Source organism: Balaenoptera ricei, chromosome 7 (genome assembly GCF_028023285.1).
Source record: "Balaenoptera ricei isolate mBalRic1 chromosome 7, mBalRic1.hap2, whole genome shotgun sequence".
Taxonomy (NCBI): domain Eukaryota; kingdom Metazoa; phylum Chordata; class Mammalia; order Artiodactyla; family Balaenopteridae; genus Balaenoptera; species Balaenoptera ricei.
The window spans coordinates 1,465,730-1,487,570 of NC_082645.1; the positions used below are offsets into that span (position 1 = coordinate 1,465,730).

General features: G+C 42.6%; 1 protein-coding gene and 1 long non-coding RNA gene across 6 annotated transcripts in view; one reads left to right on the forward strand and one right to left on the reverse strand.

Annotated features, from left to right (window-relative positions):
* LOC132368868 (uncharacterized) overlaps positions 1-21,841 on the forward strand; it is a 124,665-nt gene that overhangs the window by 44,536 nt on the left and 58,288 nt on the right. The gene's annotated exons all lie outside the window — the stretch shown is intronic.
* The window catches only part of ACMSD (aminocarboxymuconate semialdehyde decarboxylase), a 98,250-nt gene that overhangs the window by 43,465 nt on the left and 32,944 nt on the right, over positions 1-21,841 (reverse strand). For 3 of the 5 annotated variants that reach the window (XM_059927618.1, XM_059927619.1, XM_059927616.1), the window contains exons 3-8: positions 20,304-20,400; positions 16,388-16,437; positions 14,788-15,024; positions 9,558-9,651; positions 7,023-7,118; positions 5,728-5,900 (exon numbers count right to left, since the gene is read on the reverse strand). In XM_059927618.1, coding sequence (XP_059783601.1) covers positions 5,728-5,900; positions 7,023-7,118; positions 9,558-9,651; positions 14,788-15,024; positions 16,388-16,437; positions 20,304-20,400 — 747 coding nt within the window. Of the gene's footprint in view, positions 1-5,727; positions 5,901-7,022; positions 7,119-9,557; positions 9,652-14,787; positions 15,025-16,387; positions 16,438-20,303; positions 20,401-21,841 lie in introns of those variants that run through there. The other 2 variants (XM_059927617.1, XM_059927620.1) reach the window with 2 other exon arrangements.

Below are 21,841 nucleotides of genomic sequence, written 5' to 3' on the forward strand. Positions count from 1 at the left end.
GGTGAAAGAATGAAAAAAAGAAAGAAAGATAGATAGATAGATAGATAGATAGATAGATATTGTTGGGCTGCAGTCATGTCATTGAACCTCATAAGAAACCCTGAACCCGAATTGCCCAGCCATGGGGTTCCTGGATTCCTGACTCAGAGGAAATGAATGAGATAATAAATGTTCATTGTTGTTTTAAAGCTACCCTAAGTTTTAGGTTAATGTAATATGTAGCAATAGATAACTAATACAGATTTTGGTACCTGGAAGTAGGGTGTTGCCATAATGAAAACTTAAAAATGTGGGAGTGGCTTTGGAACTGATTAGTGGGAGGAAGTTGGAAGGACCTTGAGGTAGTGGAAGACTGAAGATCCTTGTAAAGACTGTTATTAGAAGCTTGATAACCTGTGAGAAGGTTACCAGTAAGGACTTTAAGGAGAATGAGGAAAATGTTATTGGAAACTAGAGGAAAGGAGATCCTTGCTATGCTGTGGCAAAAAAAAAAAAAAAAAAAAAAAAATTAGCAACATGGTCACCTACAGTAATATGCAAACTAGAAAATATATTTAATAAACTGGGGGATAGAGCTAAGGAAATTTCCAGACAAAGTGTTAGAAATGCTGCATGGCCGTTTCTTGCTGCTTATAGTAAAATGCAAGGGGAGTGCCTTAAAGGAAGGACTATTAAATATAAAGGAGCCAGGAATTGTTGGGTTTGAAAATTCCCAGCCCCTCCAGTGGCAAATGATGCTAAAATTAGAGATGGCTTTCTGGCAAAGATTAAATCCAGGGCACAATCAGAAAAACATAGTCTAAAAATGAAGCCAAGATATGACTATAATATCTGTGTTATGACCTCAAGAGATTTAAGGCAGTGCCTCAAAGAACCACTGTCAAACAATAAGGGCTTCTAGGTAGCTTAAGAGTGTTGTTCCTCAGCAGCCTTTGCAGAAAAGGGCTTTTCTCAGAGATCTGTGGGTAAGGCTTTTGCCTAATGGTTTGAAACCTAATAAGATTCACGAAAGACCTGCAAAGATTTTTTGCATGTTTTTTCTTAAACTTTGTTACCGTTTAATCATTGACAATGTTCTGTACGCTAACACCACATTCGTAGTCACCAGTGCTGTTATGATCTGCAAAGTTTTTAAGAGAATTGTATTAGCAGAAACACCAGCAGGATTGAAAGGAATGGATAGAACAAAATGAAAAGAAGCTTTCGGGCCTCAAAAGTTGTAGGGGCATGAAGCAGTCTGGAGAAACTACTCAGCTGCAAATACGGGCTCCCTTTCATGGAAAAGGAGGGATGACTCAGAGGGTAGAACCAAGAGCTGTGGAGAATCATTCTTGTGTTCTGAGTTCTAATCAAGCAACTGCTAACATGTGCCCAATGGATTTCAGATTTGCTAGTGACTAGTAACTCCTCTAAACCTCCTGATTTTCCCCTTTTGGAATGGAGGGTCTATAGCAACTATCCTTTGCATGTCTCACCATTTTATAGTGTTGCGTGAGTGTGTGCTGGGTAAAGGACTTGTCTCTGTGGTTCACAGAGCTTCAGGTCGAGAGAAACTGTGCATGAGGAGTGTCATCCCTGAGTTACTTTAAGTGGTGAGATCCTGGACTTTAAGCTGATGCTGTAAATGAATGATACTTTGGGGTGGTTGTGGGAGGACTGAGGGTACTTTGCATTTAGGTGGCCAGAGTGTGGGGTGCGGTGGTTTACAAACATGTCTTCAACAGGTGGAGCTGGGCTACCCTGGGGGTGCAGTGGATAAGCATCCACCTGCCAACACGGGGGACACGGGTTCCAGCCCCAGTGCGGGAAGATCCCACATGCCACAGAGCAACTAAATCCGCAAGCCACAACTACTGAACCCATGTGCCACAACTACTGAGCCCACGCGCCACAACTACTGAGCCTGCGCTCTAGAGCCCGCGAGCCACAACTACTGAGCCTGCGCTCTAGAGCCCATGTGCCACAACTACTGAGCCCATATGCCACAACTACTGAGCCTGCACTCTAGAGCCCATGAGTCACACTGCTGAGCCCGTGCGCCACAACTACTGAAGCCCGCGAGCCACAACTGCTGAGCCCACGTGCCACAACTACTGAAGCCCATGTGCCTAGAGCCCGTGCTCCGCAACAAGAGAAGCCACCGCAATGAGAAGCCTGCGCACCGCAACGAAGAGTAGCCCTGCTATCTGCAACTAGAGAACACCCACACGCAGCAACGAAGACCCAACACAGCCAAAAAAAAAAAAAGAAAAGAAAAAGGTGGAGCCGAATTCCATTCCCCTTGAATGTGGGCCAGATTTAGTGACTTGCTTCTGATGAATAAAATGCGGCAGAAGTGATGCGACGTGGCTTTTGAGGGTCGGTCATAAAAGGATAGCTTCTGCCTGGTGCACACTCCATCTCTCTCTTGCTCTCTTTTCCTCCGCCACCTCCGTCTCTCTCTCAGATCACTCATTCTTTAGGAAAGCCAGCTGCCATGTTGTGAAGACACTCAAGCAGCTCTTCGGAGAGTAGAGGGACCCAGATGAGGAGGAACTGAGGCTTCCTGCCAAAACCCAGCACCAGTGTGCCAGTAATATATAAAAGTCACCTTGGAAATAAATCCTTCAGCTCTGGTCAAGCCTTCAGGTGACTGCAGCTCTGACGGACAACTTGCTGCAACCTTGTGAGAAATCCTGAAATGGCTAAGCTGTTCCTAAATTCCTGACACAGAGACCATATGAGATAGTAAGTGTTTATTGTTGGTTTAATCCACTGAGTTGGGGCAGTTAGTTACACAGCAATAGATTGACAATGGATCTAGCCAAAATTGTGATATAATCATAATGGGAGGAAAACGGACATCTCAAAATCTACCCACCTAAATATATAAAGTGAATTGTCTATGGTCATGTTAATATAGGGAGGCAATAAGTTTTTTCATATTTTTCACAGTGATAGACTGATAACACATAACTAGCATTCTTTGCACTCTGTCTTTAAAAATGAGTAGACATAGATTAAAAGCAGAGAATTTTAGAGATGGGAGGAAACTAAGAGATTATGTAATTCACGTCTTCTGTTTAGAGGGAATTTTAGAAATAGTAGGTGCACAATATATGGTTTTGGTGTATGTATGACATACATCTATTTATTCTGAAGGTATTATTTAAAATTTTGATTTATCAAAATAATACCTATACATAGTTAAACAATCCAATATTACTAATATCTTTCTTATCAAAAACAGTCCTGTCCATTTTTGTATCCCAAGACAGCCACTTTTACCTTTTAACATGAATCTCCTGATAATCACCCTCATAGTTTCAGATAATAAGATTATACTATTGTTTCTCGATTTATTAGCTTTAGAGAGTATTTACTGACTTCGCATTATGATCATGGAGAATTTCTTTCTTATCCCAACTTATCCCAATTATGATCATGGGGAATTTCTTTCTTATCCCAACTTTAGAGAGTATTTACTGACTTCGCATTATGATCATGGAGAATTTCTTTCTTATCCCAACTTCTCCAATTTCCCAGTAGAATTACAATTTTCAGTTAAGCCAGTGCTTAATATTTACACCATAAATATAAATATTGTCCACTGCCGAGTCAGGTAATGTGCAATGATTATCTGTCTTTATATGGATGTTTGTTTTCTTGGAGTTAATTATTTCCTTTCCTTTATTTTGCTTAATTTTCTATATATGTATAGCTTGTTTGTTACTAATGTATTAACAGATCCATTGAATGCCTGGCAATCATTGTTTCAAATTCAAACACATCAAATAATCCATCCGTTCCACTTTATTTGTCCTGGAGACCTCCTTCCACAGCCTTCTGTCCTTTTGCTCAAATGTGGACAGTTGCTCTCTAGACTAGCTGTCATGTTAGGACTTTTCTTAGCCATTCTGATTTGGGGATTGTTTTTGAAAGATTTTGCTAATGTGAATATAACTTGAAGGAGGAAGCATTAATATTTTAAAGAGAATCCTAAATTATTAATGTATACTGCTTCTATGTCCTAGATTCACCAGCCTGTGAGGTCACATAAAATGAAGTCACTTTTGCTTTTGATGCCCAAGGCATAGGGGCTCAAGTCTTCACAGTTTGAATGCAAGATCTCAGCACCTTTGCAACATTGCAACTTTGCAAAGTGCCCTCTGAATTTTTCTGGGGGTCCACAAATGGGATATACTTACTAACTAGTCTATCCCCTGGTTACCACAAGGCATTTGCCATGTTTTTCCTCTTCTGCTGTGACCCCCTGGCCGATGTGTGTTGCCCTGAATGCTGTTTGAAGGTGCTGATGGTATCCCTCACTGCTGATGGTATTCCTCATAAGATAGATGTTATATTTGCCAAGGGTGTTTTTTCCTGATGTTGCCATTGCCAGGAACACCAGGGGTACTAGGCTTGATGGGAGGTAGTTAGACTGACCCTTTCCCCACTTCCACACCGCTTTCCCACTCCCCCTCCTCCATTGCTCAAAATCCAGAGTTTACAGACTCTTTCGGCTTCTCCTTTCTGTAGTTTCCTACTTACACACCTGCCCATAGCCCCTCTGTCCAATCCAATAATAATCAACAGTCACAACCAGCTGCTAAGCACCCATTTCAGCAGGGACAACACAAAAGCCAGAAGGCTCAGAAACACAGCTCAGCCACATAACTTATTCCCAAACCAGAGTGTTCAACATTTACATTCTAGTGAGTTTCTCAAGCCAGAGAAACAGTCAGCCTTAAAGTGAGATGAAGTCTTCATTCTGGAGATAGAAGACTAACTTGCAGCTTTCAAATAATGGACCACTTTCTCTGCTAAACAAGATTTTAAATGCCTTAGCATCTACTCTCCATCCAAGTACCATATTGCCAATCTTTAAACACATATGTCCATATTCTTTTAGAAACCCCAAAGAGTTTTTTCTTTGGGTAAATTTGGAAACCTTCTATTGCTATCTGTAAGCAATCAAACAGAATTGAAATACTAAATATTTCAGACTACTAATTCAGACTGACCTTTGCTCTAAACATTGTCTAAACTTGCTCCATTAGCATTTCCAAAGAATACTTAAAAGTGGAGATGCCACCAACAGGAGAGCTGCTAGCAGACCACAGAAGAGGAAAGACCTTTTCTTGTGAGCTTTAAAGCACTACCGTGCTGGTCTTTTGGGCCAAATGAGAGAATGGTTTTCAAAACAAAGGCCATGTTATTCCAGAAAAACATTTCAGGTGGTACCTAAGACCCTTCATCATCTTCCCCTGCCTCCCTGGCCGGTGCCATCCACCCCCCGCCTTTAATGTTCCAGTTTTCTTCATTTAGTGGATGAGGACAGTTAGAGTCACACTTGATCTAATCAGTAAGAAGTAGAGCCAGGATTTTAACCCAGGTGAATTTGACCTCAGAGCTGGTGGCTCTTTCCTGCTTACCTCATCATGATGTGTCACTTCCTTACGGTCACTACAGAGGCGACCGTAAGGAAGAGGAATTTATCTGGGGAACTACCCAGCCGTGTGAGTTATCTGGGATTTCCTTGGCGTACATCCATAATGGCTCCCTGCTGATACATGGTCTGTGTTGAAGGAGGTTCTGGATAGGGTACCCTGTGCAAGCAAACCTAATCCCGAACCTCAGTGTCCCTCTTTTTCCTTCTAATGCCTTTTCTCAAAGAGAGACCGAGCAACTGGTTGGGGATCCTGCACTCTGCTCCCCGTAACTCATCCAAATGGCGCCCTGGCTTACCTTTCCTATGACATCTGTTAGTAGCTTGAGGGCCAGAGGATCATGAACCAAGGAGTCCGTGTAAAAGGAGCCAAGGTATTTCTTTGGGTTGGTTGGATTGTCCTGGGCACACAGATCTGGACGCATGCTGAATCCATGAGAGATTCTTCCTACTGTGAAGGGGAAGGAACCACCTGCAAATAAAGCCCATTCCTGAGGGACTAGTGTTAATTGAAAAGGATTCTTTTCAACCCTCATGTTGTATGCAAAGAGAAGTTACTGTAGCCCAGTTAGTTAACTGTATTTACAAAGGATCTACTGGGTTCCAAATGTGAGAGATGACCCAGAAAAAAGAATAAAGTTAACTCATCTAGAAATTCAGATTTAAGGAATTTATCCTAAAGAGAGAAGACAAGTGTATAAAGATGTGTGGTCACGGTTTTCAAATGTAGCGTGGTTATAATAGAAAAATACAGAGGGAGCCTTTCAGTCGGGGAATATCTAAATAATGACGGCATATCCATAAAATGCATTGTCATGTATACAACCATCAAAAATGATGAAGCTCTGTACTCACTGACATGGAAAGATGTCTCCACGTGCTGTTGAGAAGGAAAAGCGGATTAGAGAACAGTGTGTGTAGTTTGATATTGTGTGTGTGTATTCAAGAGTCACAAACTCACTTACCTACAGGGACCAAGCGGGAAATGGAAATGAATGATACAGGCCTGTTTGTAAACAATAGTGAATGGTAGGGACTATAGCAAACTGGAGAGCTTGTGGTAGCTTGTGGTCTGACGAGAGATTTAAATGAAAAACAAAACAAAATCAAGTAAACTGTGCCAACCAAACTAAACTTGTCTGCAGAAATGGAATTTGGTCCTTGAACCGTCATATACTTTATAACTAGAACAACTATCAGGACTAAATTGTGTCCCTCCAAAATTGTGTCCCTGATCCCCAATGTGACTGTATTTGTAGTTAAGGCCTTTAAGGAGATAATGAAGGTTAAATGAGGTCATAAGGTGGGACCCTCATCTGACAGGACTGGTGTCCTCATAAGAAGAGGAAGAGACACAGGAACTCTCTCTCTCTCTTCCTGTGAACACACAAAGAAAAGGCCGTGTGAGGACACAGTAAGAAGGCGGCCTTCTGTAATCCAGGAAGAGAGACCTCACCAAAAACCAGCCGTGCTGGCATCTTGATCTGGGAGCTCCATAACTGTGAGAAAATACAATTCTCTTATTTAAGCTGCCCAGTCTGTGGTCATATTCTGTTACGGCAGCCCAAGCTGACTAATGCAGATAGGGTCTTACCTCCATGTGCAAAACATACTTTCAGTTTAGGAAACTTCTCGAACGCTCCACCCATGATCATGGAGCAAATGGCTGTGGTGGTCTCTGCGGGCATTCCTGGAAGACAAAACAGTCATGACGTATAGCGCTTGTCATCACGAGCAAGAAGTTCAGTGATGTTAATGGCAGGGGAATGGGACCTTGCTGAGAAGCGTGGGGTCCCTGTGCCCTAGCATGGCTTGGTTGTATGCAGGCCATTACTTTGGCAAGCAGAAACCATGTGACACTTCCTATCTGCTACTTGCAAGTAGAGTCATCTAATGGCTAGAACAGTCAAGGAGCCAGAGGACCTGTCTTTTGTCCTGATTCTCCCAGCTTCCATTTTGTGTGCAGTGGGGCAAGCAGAGTACAGTGAGTCTAGGCTGAACCCTTTCTCCTCCAGTTTTTTGCTTCTTGGCCTTTGACAAGTAATTTAATGCCCCCGAGTCTGGGCTTCTTCACCTGTGAAATGGGGACAGTGTTGCCCATCTTGGAAGGCTGTTGTGGGACCTTGCAAATGATGATGTTGGGAAAGTTCTTGGCCAGAACTTCACATTGGAGGGGCTCAACAAATATGATTTGCCTCCCTGCTTTAATTTCCTCATCTGTAAACTGGGGTTAATAATGGTTAGTTCTTGCCACTCAGTGAGTGCTCAATAAATATTAACTAATATTAATATTCCTGCCAAATCTTTACTGCTTCTTGGAGCTGAGGTTGAAAATAGCTGGATTAAAATGAATTATTTCAACTACTTTGTGCTTCTAGAAGAGGCAGCTGGTCCATGCCTGATGCCTTCACCTCCATGGAGTCAATCTGGGCTGTATTCCCAGATGACTGCTTTTCAGACTGTGATTAAGAAATCTCTGGGGGCTCCGTGACTGAGCCCTGGGCCTTCTGGGGAAGCCTGATCCTCTGGCTGCCTAGTGGGGCTTTACTGGTTGTTCATCCCGCCTTAGGCCTGTCACTGTTCCATGGACAGAGATGCCCCTGGCTCCCTGGATCCTTGGCCTCTTGAGAATTCTGGAAGCATGCTGGATTCACATGCATCTGGGAGTGGTTTGTGGGGAGAGTTTCCTGCAGGCAGGGGCATGGACAGCCTCACTTCCTTTTGGTCCTGTGATTCTGCTTTCCGTTAACTACCTGGACAATAGCCCCACAATCACTGTCCGTATAGGAGCCAAAGTGGAATATTTATAATGTAGATTGGGTCATGGCCCTCCCCTGCTGGGAACTCTCCAATCTCCTAAAGACCGCCTTTGCATCCAGAATAAAATTCTGAAATTAGCCTGTTTGTTTATGATCTGTGTACTTGTCAACTCAGGCTTCAGGGGGGCAGAGGTTTTGTCCATGTCTGGTACATCTTCAGTGCCCGGCGTGCTAGAAAAGATCAATATATATGTGTTGCATAATGAGGGATGAAATGATCCTCTATGTAAATGCTCTCCTTTGTTGTTCATGTGGGAAGTTGCAACGCAAATAAGTTTGTGGAACTTGTCAAAGTGTTGTGTGAATTAGGATGAGATTTTCTTAGAAGCTAGAGCACCGGGGCTACTTAGTTTATCTCTTCCGACTAATTGTTGCTCAAGAATTTGGTGGGGGATGGGTAGGAAGCTGCCTTACTAAACACATTCATCTCCAAAAGCAATAACAAGGGCATGAAATGTCAGAGCAGAAGGAGAATCCGGACCAGCTCCTATCCAGAGCTTGGTAGGCCCAGTAAAGGTCTCTCCTCTTTGCTCTTCCCTTACCCTCAGGTGGAACCATGGGTGAACAGTGCAGGTGGCAAAGAGCAGGTAACAGGGGACTTGAAAACCTGGTCATCTGCAATCTAGGGTCTCAGATCCTTGGGTGTTAGAAGCTGACCTTTCTACTTGTAACTCCAGGGTTCTCATTTGTAAGGGCTGTTGCTATCATTGGCTTCTAAAAATCTATTAGATAGGCATGGCTACTTTTTTTCAGAGCCTTTTTGGGAGTCTGTGTAGTGAGGTGGCTTTTGAGTCAGACAGATCTATGTAAATTCCATTTTCACTTTTTAACTATGTGACCTGCACAATTTAACCACTTCGAGACTCAGTTTCTCCATCTATAAAATGGCTATTACAGGGAATTCCCTGGCGGGCCAGTGGTTAGGACTCCGAGTTTCCACTGCAGGGGGCACGGGTTTGATCCCTGGTTGGGGAGCTAAGATATCCTGCAAGCCATGTGGCCCAGCCAAAAAAAAAAAAAATGGCTATTATAATGTCAACCTCGTAAAGTTTTGTGTGGATAAGATTAAAATTAAATGAGGTAATCTAACTGAATCACTTTGCTGTATACCTGAAACACTGTAAATCAACTATACTTCAATTAAAAAAATTAAATGAGGTAATACATATAGCACTATCTGAGTAAGAGCTCAATAACTCACAATCCTGTTAGTTATTCATACCTTCTCTCTTTGACATAATAGGGTCCCATAGATAATTGGAAAAAACTAAGGGCTTGACTCTCTTTCCAGATCCCAAGCTGACACAAACCTATGAGCCAAGGGAACCAGTATTTGGCCATCCGTCCATCCATCTGCATGTCCCAGGGGTGCACAAATAGGGAACAGTTCAGCTTTTCAGCCTCCTTCAAAGAAGCAATGGGAGAGTGAGGGGGTTATTTGGATGAGCCAGCAAATTATAGGGCACTATTTTAGGGTATTGCTTTTCTCTGGGTCTATATTGATCTGAATAAATAAACTAAAATATTTTTGAAGTTTTTTCTGATCTATATAAAAGAATATCGATAAACTCTGCTCCTGCTTGGCAACTAAAAAGAACACTTAGAATTAACAAAGGTGTTGGTGGATTTACCACTGAGGTTGATGAAACATCTACCCTTGAAACACTTTGGCTGAGAGCGAAACACTCAAGGACTGATCTCACACCTCAAGTGTGAGGAAATTTCCCCTGCTGGTTCCTGTTGGTCCCCTCTTCGGAAGGACTGCTCAGATTGTAGTGTTGGAGTCAGGGGTGGAGTGTTCCCTCCTCTCCCTCTCTTGGAAACCCGACGATGTGGAAAGTGAGGAAGTGATGGGTTGGGAGCCAGGAGCTCATGACTGGCCTGACCTACGCCATCTGGCCACTCCGAGCCTGACACTGGGTGGGAATTTCTGGGATCTACAGGCACTCACAAAGCCTCAGGGCCACAGCTGAGCCCCTGAAGAGTCCGCTGTGAATGAGATGACTTTAGAAAGGAAAGAGCTCTCAGTGCCTCAGCCAGGCAGGTACTGAAAAGAATGTCATGAGCAAACCTGCTCCAGGACCTTCTGGGAAATAGAAATACCATCTGCAGGGAATGACCTTTATTTGACACAATGTTTAATTAGAAAAAGTCCTCACAATAGGCTTTTAATATTAGTTGCTTGTCAAGGTTCAAAACAGATTTTCCATGGAGCATTTCTTTTCCAAATATATTGGGGTTCTGGGGTGACTCATCCTACCTCTACGTATAAACATTTGGGCCAACCAGGCTGATGCAATGTGACTTGCGTACATAAGCCTTTTCAAAATGGAGAAATAATCCCGGGACAATAGGGGATTCTGGAAGTGGCAGGCAACGGGCAGATTGAAGAAAGCCCTTCTAATTCAACAGGTTCTGGGGAGTGGAAGAGATGGAAATCTTTTGAAGGGAGAGGAGCTGATTGGTTTCTAATAATGGATGCAGGCTGGAAAGAGTATCAACTTCTTGGGATGGTTTGGGCTTGACAAAGGCATGTGATCTTGGTATCTTGGTGGGATTTCTCTCCTCATAAGGATAAAACTTTATTCTGTGTACGTGTGATGGTTCATTTCTATTCAATTCAAATTAACAAATATTTCTGATCATCTTCTGCATGTGAGACATTGTAGAGAATATAAAAAGAAGTCACTTATACCCTCAAAATCATGATAGTTTAAATTTACTGAGCACTTACCATGTGCCAAAGCTGTTTATATATATCTATGTATGTATGTATATTTTATATATAATATATATCCTATATATTTTATATATAATATATATCCTGTATATAATATACTACTATATATTTTATATATATTATATATACTCATATATATTTTTTTAAATCAATAACTTCTTTTTAATTAATTTATTTATTTATTTATTTTTGGCTGTGTTGGGTCTTCGTTTCTGTGCGAGGGCTTTCTCCAGTTGTGGCAAGCGGGGGCCACTCTTCATCGCGGTGCGCGGGCCTCTCACCATCGCGGCCTCTCTTGTTGCGGAGCACAGGCTCCAGACGCGCAGGCTCAGTAATTGTGGCTCACGGGCCCAGTTGCTCCACAGCATGTGGGATCTTCCCAGACCAGGGCTCGAACCTGTGTCCCCTGCATTAGCAGGCAGATTCTCAACCACTGCGCCACCAGGGAAGCCCCACTCATATATTTTTGTATATTATATTTATTTTATACATAGCAATTTCACAATTGTTAACTAGTTTAATCCTTTATGAGATGAGCACTTTCATTACTCCCATTTTATATAACGTGTATTATTATATATTTACATATTATATATAATATCTAATTTTATATATTTAATATATATTTTTAATATATATAGCAATTTCACAATTGTTAACTAGTTTAATCCTTTATGAGATGAGTACTTTTATTACTCCCATTTTAAAGAGAAGGAAACTAAGGCAGATAGAGGCTAAGTAACCTGCTCAGGTCTTCTGGCTGAGAAATGATAGGCAGTCTGCCACTACCACTCTGTTTGCTTCATACTCACCACAAAATCATTTTTGTACCTGAAAACTGACCTGAGCGTGTGCTGTTGGGTTTGCCCACTAAGAAGGGAGGTCTAGGAGATAAGGGGGACAGTTGGGTGCCCTGGAGCTCAGGCTGCCCTGGAGATGACGAAGCCAACTTGGCTCACAGAAACTCCTCTCATTTGTTTCAGCACGTTACTGACGCAAGTTAGATAGTGGTAAGGCTGGCAAGTCTTGCTAAGCAAACAAATGTGCTATCAACCCCAGGACATCACACGTCAGATGGGGCCAGGATGCTCTTTTGAATCCCCACAGAGACTGGCAGCCCCCAAAACAGCCTGGTTAGAATGATTGATTGAGCTGGTCACATAAATGAAAATATCCATTTGGACCCCAATGGTCCTGCTGCTGTTGCTTTCTGAGCCCCTTAGTAATTCATAAAGCCGATTCCAATGAATACTAAAATGACCTACAGCTGAAGGCTTGCTCAGACTGTGCTGAAACAATTTGGATGCACAAGTAAATAAATCCTCTTTCAGAGCTCATTAAAGTTTCTAGAAAACATTCACTGGATCAGTTCAGCCACTGCAGCCAATAATCTTCTGGGAGTTTGATATTTAGAGGAACATTAAATCTTTCAGGTCATTAGGAGGCAATTTAACAGGCAGTCCCCCAACTGGTGGACAATGTCCACAGATACAAACATGGAATGCATTCTGCATGTAGTCAGAGCTCAATAAATATTAAATGAATAAATGATCAGTGATTATATTGCCTGATAAGTCTACCAACATCTACTTAATTCATTATTGAAGATTTTGCATTTACAATGAAAATAACAGAAAATGATACCATTATAATTCTAGGAGGGAAGTAAGAAATTTTTAAAAAATGCAATTGAGTAAAGAATTATGCATCTTGAATCCTGGAATTAAGGAAAGCAGATTTATGTACAGAAAGAACAGAAGGTAGAGAGGACCATGGGACTATGGACACTTCTGTTGGATATTTCAGAAATGGATGGCACTGTGTTTTTGAAAATCTATCTCATTATGCAATATTTCAAATATAGAAAGTTATAAACAACTAAAATGAACACCCATATATTTACCATCTAGTTTCATCAAATGTTAACATTTTGATGGTATTATTTTTGTTGCATATTTTTATTATACTACATTTAAAAAATATATGCCTTAAAAAGTATCTTAATTGTGGGTTGGTTAAATAAAACATATCCATATATTGGAATATTATGCAGTTATTTTAAAATCATGCATTGAGAGAATTTTCACTTAGGTTGGAAATTCTCAATTAGGATACAAAATCACATGTATAGGGGCTTCCCTGGTGGCACAGTGGTTAAGAATCTGCCTGCCAATGCAGGGGACACAGGTTCGAGCCCTGGTTCCGGAAGATCCCACATGCCGCAGAGCAACTAAGCCCGTGTGCCACAACTACTGAGCCTGCGCTCTAGAGCCCACGAGCCACAACTGCTGAGCCCATGTGCCACAACTACTGAAGCCTGCATGCCTAGAGCCCGTGCTTCGCAACAAGGGAAGCCACCCCAATGAGAAGCCCGCGCACCGCAATGAGGAGTAGCCCCTGCTCGCTGCAACTAGAGAAAAGCCCGCACACAGCATCAAAGACCCAATGCAGCCAAAAATTTAAAAAATACATAAAATAAAAATAAATAAATAAAAACATTATAAAAAAATCACATGTATAGTGTAATTCCAATTTCATTAAAATATAAAATATGCAGATGTATGCAAATAAAAAGATAAATGAAATGTACTATTAACAGTGTTTACTCATCTTTGGGTGGCAGAATTATGGGTTCTTTTTGTTTTCCTATTTATTTATTTATAGTTCAGGGCTTCCCTGGTGGCGCAGGGGTTGAGAATCGGCCTGCCAATGCAGGGGACATGGGTTCGAGCCCTGGTCTGGGAAGATCCCACATGCCACAGAGCAACTAGGCCCGTGTGCCACAACTACTGAGCCTGCGCTCCACAACAAGAGAGGCCGCGATAATGAGAGGCGCATGCACCGTGATGAAGAGTGGCCCCCACTTGCCGCAACTAGAGAAAGCCCTCACACAGAAACGAAGACCCAACATAGCCAAAAATAAATAAATAAATAAATTTAAAAAAAGAAATCCAAGCTTTAAAAAAAAAAAAAATTATAGTTCATTTACAATATTGTGTTAGTTTCAGGTGTACAGCATAGTGATTTGGTTTGTTTGTTTTTTGCAGATTATATTCCATTATAGCTTATTACAAGATATTGGGTATAATTCCCTGTGCTATACAGTAAATCCTTGATGCTTATTTATTTTATATATAGCTGTTTTCCTCTTTAAACTTTTTTGTATTTTTCACAGGTTCTTCCAAATTACTTCATAATTTTGAAAAATGATAAGAATTTTTTTCCAAAGCAAAAACAAATACTTTGGGGTATGTCATTAACCTGATTCTTTTGCACAGTGGCTGTGATGAGGGTAGTATTTTGGCTTCCAAATGAAACTTTTTTTTTCCAGTTTACATAACCTCTTTATTTTAAAAAGTTTTTTTAATTTTTAGTTTATATTGGAGCGCAGTTGATTAACAGTGTTGTGTTAGTTTCAGGTGTACGGCAAAGTGATTCAGTTGAGCATATACATGTATCTATTCTTTTTCAAATTCTTTTCCCATTTAGGTTATTACAGAATATTGAACAGAGTTCCCTGTGCTATACAGTAGGTCCTTGTTGGTTATCTATTTTATTCCAAATGAAACTTTAAAAGGAGAGCAAGGGGGCTAGAAAGAAGAGAGATTTCACTGAGTTAACTTAGGGCTGGCCTGGGAAGCATTTCCACTTGTCCCTCTTCTAGTAGGATGGCGTGCTTATTTGGGGGAGCTCTTTCCACATTTCCCCCTACATCTAGCATGTCATCAGGCATCTCTCCCACCCAGGGACACCCAGCACAGCTCCCGGCCACGCTCCAAGAGTGAGCGCCACATACTCACCGCGTACACTGGGAAGAGTTCCTGGGCGTTCAGGTCCCACTCGTTGATGTGGGAGCCAATCTGAACCCCCGGAAAGCCCAGCTCCTTCACACAGCGCTCCAACTCCTTGACCGCCAGCTCAGGGGCCTGCATGGGCAATGTCCCCAGACCCACAAACCTCCTCGGGTGGCTCGCAACGGTGGCAGCTAGGTCATTGTTTAGAAGCTGGCACAGCTCTAAAGTGTCCTGAGGTTTGGCCTGGTGGAGACAGGTAAGGGAAAGCACATGGTTCAAAACTTACTTCTTTAGATATTTACTCTGATCGACACCTCCTCGGGGCTCAGTCATTTGTCACTCTCAGTGGCTTTACCCCTCAGAAAGCTGAAGCACAGCCTGAGTTAGGCCTTGGCCACAGGAGACCCAGAAGCCAGTCATTGCCAAGGCAAAGAAAACTGCTAGCATATTGCTGATTAATTGGAAAAACTGAGGCTGTAATCAGAAGGGCCTGGAATCCTACACTAGACGTGGAATGAGGGTGGGCCACCCCACCAACTGCAGACAGGAGTCTGCAGGGCTGCACACCTAGGCATCCCCCCTCCCAACCCCAGGAGCTGGGCCTGGTGAGTGCCGGATTTCAGGACACCTCCTTGTCACGCCTCCTCGGAGGATGCCGGGCTGCTTATGGACCTCTCCTGTCCCTGTCTGTCCTTCTCCCTGTCCTTCCTGTTGGCAGTGACACTCAAGAGGAACCTCTCCGCCACTGCTGTCTTTCAACATCATCCCACCCCACTGCTAAGAATTTGGTATTCGCCTGCAATCCCAGTTGCCCAGTCAGAATAGCACCCAGTCTGGTAAATTCAGGTATCTCGAGGTCTTAGGGGATTTTTATTTTAAGTAGTGAATCTCATGATAGGAACAGATAAGGATTGAATCACTAATACTAGAATTATGAGCACAGGTGGAGGAAGTAAGTGTGAGCAGGTGGTATTTCCGTTGCTCATTAAATCACAACAACACGTGTGAATGTTTATTTGGTTGAGAGGGTACTTAGTGCACCCCCAACTATGTACAAAAATGTGCTTCCACAGGCTTGCCATCATGCCTGAAACTTTTAGCACTCAAGACTTAATCACTTGGGGAAAGGCATCCAACTCTAGGAATCCTGTTTTGAATTGTATATTTCCATGGGAGAGGCAACATATTAGGCCATTATCATCACTTCCACCACCTCAAAATCATTATCACTTTTGAATAAGCTGGCTTGTCAATTACTGAGCCAGGCACGGCAAGAATGAGTCAGCAGACAGGTCAATTCTGATGGAGATTAAGGTTGGGTCTAGAACTGTGCTGTCCAGTGGAAATGCAATTCGAGTCACATAGCAACCTGCAGCCATTGGCTACCATACTGGACCATGCAGGTCTAGAGCAAGGACATGACTAGGAAGACAGGCCTGGGAGGGGACGGTGCGGTGTGAGAAACTGAGGGGCCCTGCTGATCTCTAAAGGGGTGGGGAGTTGGGTGGGCAATGTTCGAGACTTGAGGCATCTGTCTACTTGCTAGGGAGCTGGACGTGAGTGAGCCTTCGCCCACCAAGGAGATGGATTGAGGTTGCACACTCACCCAGTAGCTAAACATGACGGGAACCGTGGAAAGGGCTTGCACGGTCACTCCTAGACACAGACACAAAGGCAAAGCTAATGAGAAGAATGGCCCGGGCACTCCTACATTTCCCAGGGCCGAGGAGCCCAGCAAGTCTCCGTCCCACCTTCCTTCCTCTCTCCCCTCCCTCGCTGCTCCTCCCTGCCTCCCTTCTCGCAGGGTCTCTGTCCCAGGCTTCCCTCATCCCTCAGCGTCAGTTCTAAGGAGAGGAGTAAAGGCTGGACAGAGTGAGATCATTCAAGAAGAACTAAAAAACAGTTTTTCAAAGGTTTTTTCCAACCCTCCTTCCTGTGAAGTTTTATTTAAGCAAGACATTTCCCAATCAGTTTTTTAAAGGCTTTTCATCTTAGGTCATGCGTGACAGAGTGTATTTCTCAGGCACCTTCCACGCCCCTTTAATTCATCTCCTAAGTGAGCATGGGTAGAGTCCCACTGTCTGGAATGCCCAGAATGAGACCCTGAGTGTGGTTCCAGAATCCAGCATCCAAGATGCCTAGAATCTCTTATCTTCACACTCCTGGAGCTGGGTTATCAGGAGAGATGCTGCCAGAGCAATGATGGCTCCTCTCTCCCTCATGCCCACGTCCAACCCAACAGCGAGTCCTGTTAGCTCTACTCCAGTTCCTTTCATGTGCTCACCTCTCCCCATCCCCTGCCACTGCCTGGTCCAAGCCACCAGTATCTCCTACGTGGACCACTGCAGAAGCTTCTGAGCTGGTCTCCGACTACCACTCTTGTCCTCTTACAGTTTGTTCTACACTTGGAAGCCAGGGTAAGGGTTAAAACTTAGATCAAGTCACTCCCTTGCTCAAAACTTCCAAGCACTTTTCATCACATTCAGAGTAAAATCCAAACTTGGAACATGGTCTATAAGGCTCCGTCTCTCCTGGGGGCTCATGTTGAACTTCGTAGGCCTCCTGCCTGTTCTTTGGGGGTGCTTTCCTGCCCCAGGACCCTTGCACTGCTGTTCCATCTGCCTGGAATGCCCTCCTTATGGCTCATCACAGGACGAGCTCCTTTGTACCCTAAGGTCTCCGTTCAAATGTCAGATCCTCAGAGAGGCCTTCCCCAACTCCATCCACTCTCTATCCCATTGTTCTGTTCCTTTCCTTTTCTGATAACTTATTACAGTCTGTCATGACTGTGGTGGTTTATCCTGTGCCGTGCCCTACTTGAATTTCAACACCACATGAACCTGACTGTCCATGTTCTATCCTTAACATACCCAATATATGAATAAATAAATCATTGTTTAGTGAGGACTAGACACTACAGCGTTTGATTAGAGAGCATTGTTAAACATTGTCACAGATATGATTTGTATTCAGTGATTAGTATACAACAGAGAAATGCTGTTCAATTGTAAAATCTTTACATTTACACAAATGCTTTTGCTTACATTACTGTATTTAATTTTATAGATTAGATCACATGGCCTGCAAGTGGTGGGACGAGGCAGCTGTCCAGCCTTGCACCTTCTGATACCCCAGTGGCCATCACTTGTCACCATATTTTATATTAACATAGTAAATTGCATTATTTATGTGTTGGTTGATTTGGATACATGTTCTTTGGTTTCTGGGAATCAAGAGGGGAAAAAAACAAGTCTAACCCAATTAGAGCTGATTTTTTTTAAAGTGATGTTTAACAGTTTGGCAATAGCACGGTGTTCCCCAGACTCACCTGCTGAGTGAAATGGGCAGAGGCCGGGGGGGTGGAGGGAAGAGAACATTGTAAAAACAAGTTCCTAGGCCCTCCTTTGGGAACTGTGACTCAGTGGATGGACCCTGAAAAAAAGTTTTAATAAACACCCCAGGCAATCCTCATCCTGAGGGAGGCTTGGGAAAAGCTCCCTTGGGAAAAGTGATGGAATGAGAAAGACAGTCCTAGGTACAATTCTAGCTCTGCCATTTACTGCTGTGTGATCCCAAGCAAATCACTTCACCTCCTAATACCCCTCAGGTGGCACTAGGTACAACAATGCCTGCCACATAGAGATGTGATGAAGTAAACCAGGGACTGCAATTATATTTTTCTCCCTGTGAAGATGGCATGGCTTGCTGGAACCTTCTGTGCTGTGCCTTCATCATTTTCTTACCTTGGCAGAGGCAAGAAACAAGTAGGATACACTTGTTAAGCACTTGGGTCCAGACTGCCTGGATTCAAATCTCGGCTTTGCCCCCTACAAGTTGTGCGATCTTGGACAAATTGCTTAACCTCTGTTCCTCAGTTTCTTCATCTGTAAAATGGGCATAATAATAGGTGCCACCTACAATGGTTGTTATAGGAATTGAGTTAATACACGTCAGGTGCTGAGGTACCTGGCACAAAGAAAAATGCTCAGCAAGGGTTAGACTTGACTGTCCTCTTAAGGATAGCTGTGGAATGAAACACACAGCAAAAACCAAAGGAGACACTCTTCACCTAAACTGCATTCGTGAGCAATGGTTCTGACACCAGTCATCTGAGTCTCCTTTCCACTAGTTTTCTCCTTGAGAGGTGGGAGCTGCTTGTGCTTCACATTTAGAGTAAGACCTTGGTCTTTGCTGTCAGTCTGAGAAGCTGTTCTCTCTCAGTGCCCCTACCACCCCCATTCTAGTACAGGGGCATATATACTATGTTCTATGGAATGGTCTACAGAAGTGCTTCAGGCTTTCCACAAAGTTCAATTTGAATGCAATTTAGATGTACTTTTAATTATTTAAAAAAATCTAGACAGCAATATCTAGCCTAAAGTAGCTATACCAAATTCTAACATGCCAGAGACCACCTCCTTATTTGGGGCTGATATCTATTAACTTGTTTTATGCAGACCTTGGAATAAAATGTCTCCTGCCATCTCTGTGTGTATCTTTGAACTTCTTATACATTTGTCCTTGGTTAGGAAGGTGGTAGTTCTAAAGGGCTCTTTTATTTGTGTGTATGAATTGTTTGTTTTCTGGATTAAATCTAGACCACTGATGTCAAAATTTAGGCCTGACAGTGTTGTCGTGGGGAGCTCCCCATCACAGTCTCTGGGCAGAGCCCACGCGTGTCCCGAAGGCTGGGTTCTCTTGTTGGAGCATGCTCTCCTTGGTGGCACGGTCAACCAGGTAGTAACAAGAGAAAGCACAATGCGGCTGTCATGCCACATTTTTATTTTACTATTTTATTATGTTTTATTTTATTTTATTTTATCTTATCCCCTACCCATCATACCATATGTTAGATAGGCTTTCATAATTCTTTTAAATTATGGGGATTTGTTTGATTTTAAAATATGGGATGAGGAATGCAAGCAGTTCTTAGAAATTGTTAGTGACTCAGCTTGGAAACAAAAATATCCTAATTCTCCCCTTTCAAATTTCTGGATTGGTTTCATGGTAGAGTATTCTGAGATTACATGATTAACTTTTTTGTAAGCTGCTCCCGTTTCCACCCCTTACGTGTCAGTGGGGACATTCTGTGTACTGTGCACCAAAAGAAACTACAGAAAGAAATCGGATCCTGAATCTGACTAACCAGGCACTTGGCATCCTTAATCTGTGAACTCTTATTTTTACTGTTTTAATTGGCTCTATAATAAGTAAATACTATGCATTTGAACTTAAAATTTTTTTAAATAATAAAATACCACTTTTATCTTTTGGATAATACAGCATTCTACTTTAAAACAGGGTATACCTAATTTCAAAAAATTTTAAATCCACACTCTAAAAACATAATTGTGGAAGGTGCCATCCCTCACCCAGTGAAGCTGGAACAGCCTGGCCTGGAGGAGAAAAGGAGATCAGAAGTTGCCATCACATAAATCACGTAGCGTGGTCAACAGACTTTAGCGGTAGACATGCCTCTTACATCAGATGCAAACATTGGTAGTGTTTCTCATTGGAAGTACCTGTTTGGTCCATTTCTCTAAGGCGAACTTCTGGGTCCCAGCAGTTCTCTTGAACCACTCTGAAGACCTTCCCATCTTTCAGCATCTTTGCTTCTCCCTAAGTCAGAAAACTCACATCAGCGAAAGGTGACCTAAGCTTACCTAGATTAATCCTTCCTTGTATGCTTTGGAATGTGGTTCTCCCCTAACCTTTTTAGGGTTTTTTTACTTAATCCTCGAAGAAGTAGAAATCTGTTTATTTAACAGAACTCAACGTTTTGTCCTTGTGCTTTAATATTGGCTTGGATTTGAAGGGGTGTGCTCTGTGGGCGTCAGTGGCTGGACACAGAGAGAACAAGGTCATGGTCATGGCCTTTTGGGACTACGCAACTTGAGGATTGTGTAGGTCACCTTGCCAGAACCTCTGGCTCCAAGACCCAAGAGGATGGCCCAGCATCTGGAAAACTCTAGATTCATAACATTTTAGAATTGAAAGGACCTCTGAGATAGACCGTCTAGTCCTACCCTCTTGTTTTATAGAGAAGCAACAGATGGATAGTGAGAGTAAATAATTTGTCTAGCAGAGCAGGGCCCGCTGATGTCAACACCTGCAGGAGGAGGCAAGCCATGCAGTGAAACAGCCTAGCAGCACATATGAAATTTGGTTCTGAGCTGCTACCTCTACCAGACATTGTGCCTGTCTTGTACACTACCTTTTAATACTCAGTGCGGGGGTGGGGAGGTGCAAACTAAGTGGCTGTGTGGAGCATGGCAGCGGCCTCTAAACTGGGCCTCCTGTGGCTGATCCCTAAAGAAAAGGGAAAAGTTCTGATCCAGGTCCCTGAAATCATACTGCTAAGGTTCAAATCCCTATTCTGCCACTTACTGTGTGACCATGAGCAAGTTAAACAACATCTCTGAGCCTCAGTTTTCTCAGTTTTTTTTTTCAATTTATAAAACAAATATTTACGTAGCGCCTAAGGTGGGCAATATACTTTCTCTGACTGATGTAAAACTTTAAGGATATATAGTTGAGGAAAAAAGACAAGTTAGTAATCTACCACCAAAAAATTAGGTCATAAACATGGAGATTGGAAAGACTGTGAGAAAAGGAAGAAATTAAGGCACAGATTCCCATCCACAGAGACAAAGAACAGAGTACTTGAGTTGGCTGAGCAGAGGTTCCATAAGCCAAAGGTTATTATTATTATTTTTTGGTAGATATTAGTATTTTATTATTATTATTTTAAAATTTATTGATGTATAGTTTGGTTTTTTTTGGTTTGTTTTTTTTTTTGGCTGCACCGTGTGGCGTGTGGGATCTTAGTTCCCTGACCGGGGATTGAACCCGTGCCCCTTGCATTTGGAAGCACAGAGTCTCAACCACAGGACCACCAGGGGACTCCCCTATTGATGTATAGTTGATTTACAATGTTGTGTTAATCTCTACTGTACGGCAAAGTGATTCAGTTATATATACATTCCTTTTCATATTCTTTTCCATTATGGTTTATCACAGGATATTGAGTATAGTTCCCTGTGCTATGAAGTAGGACCTT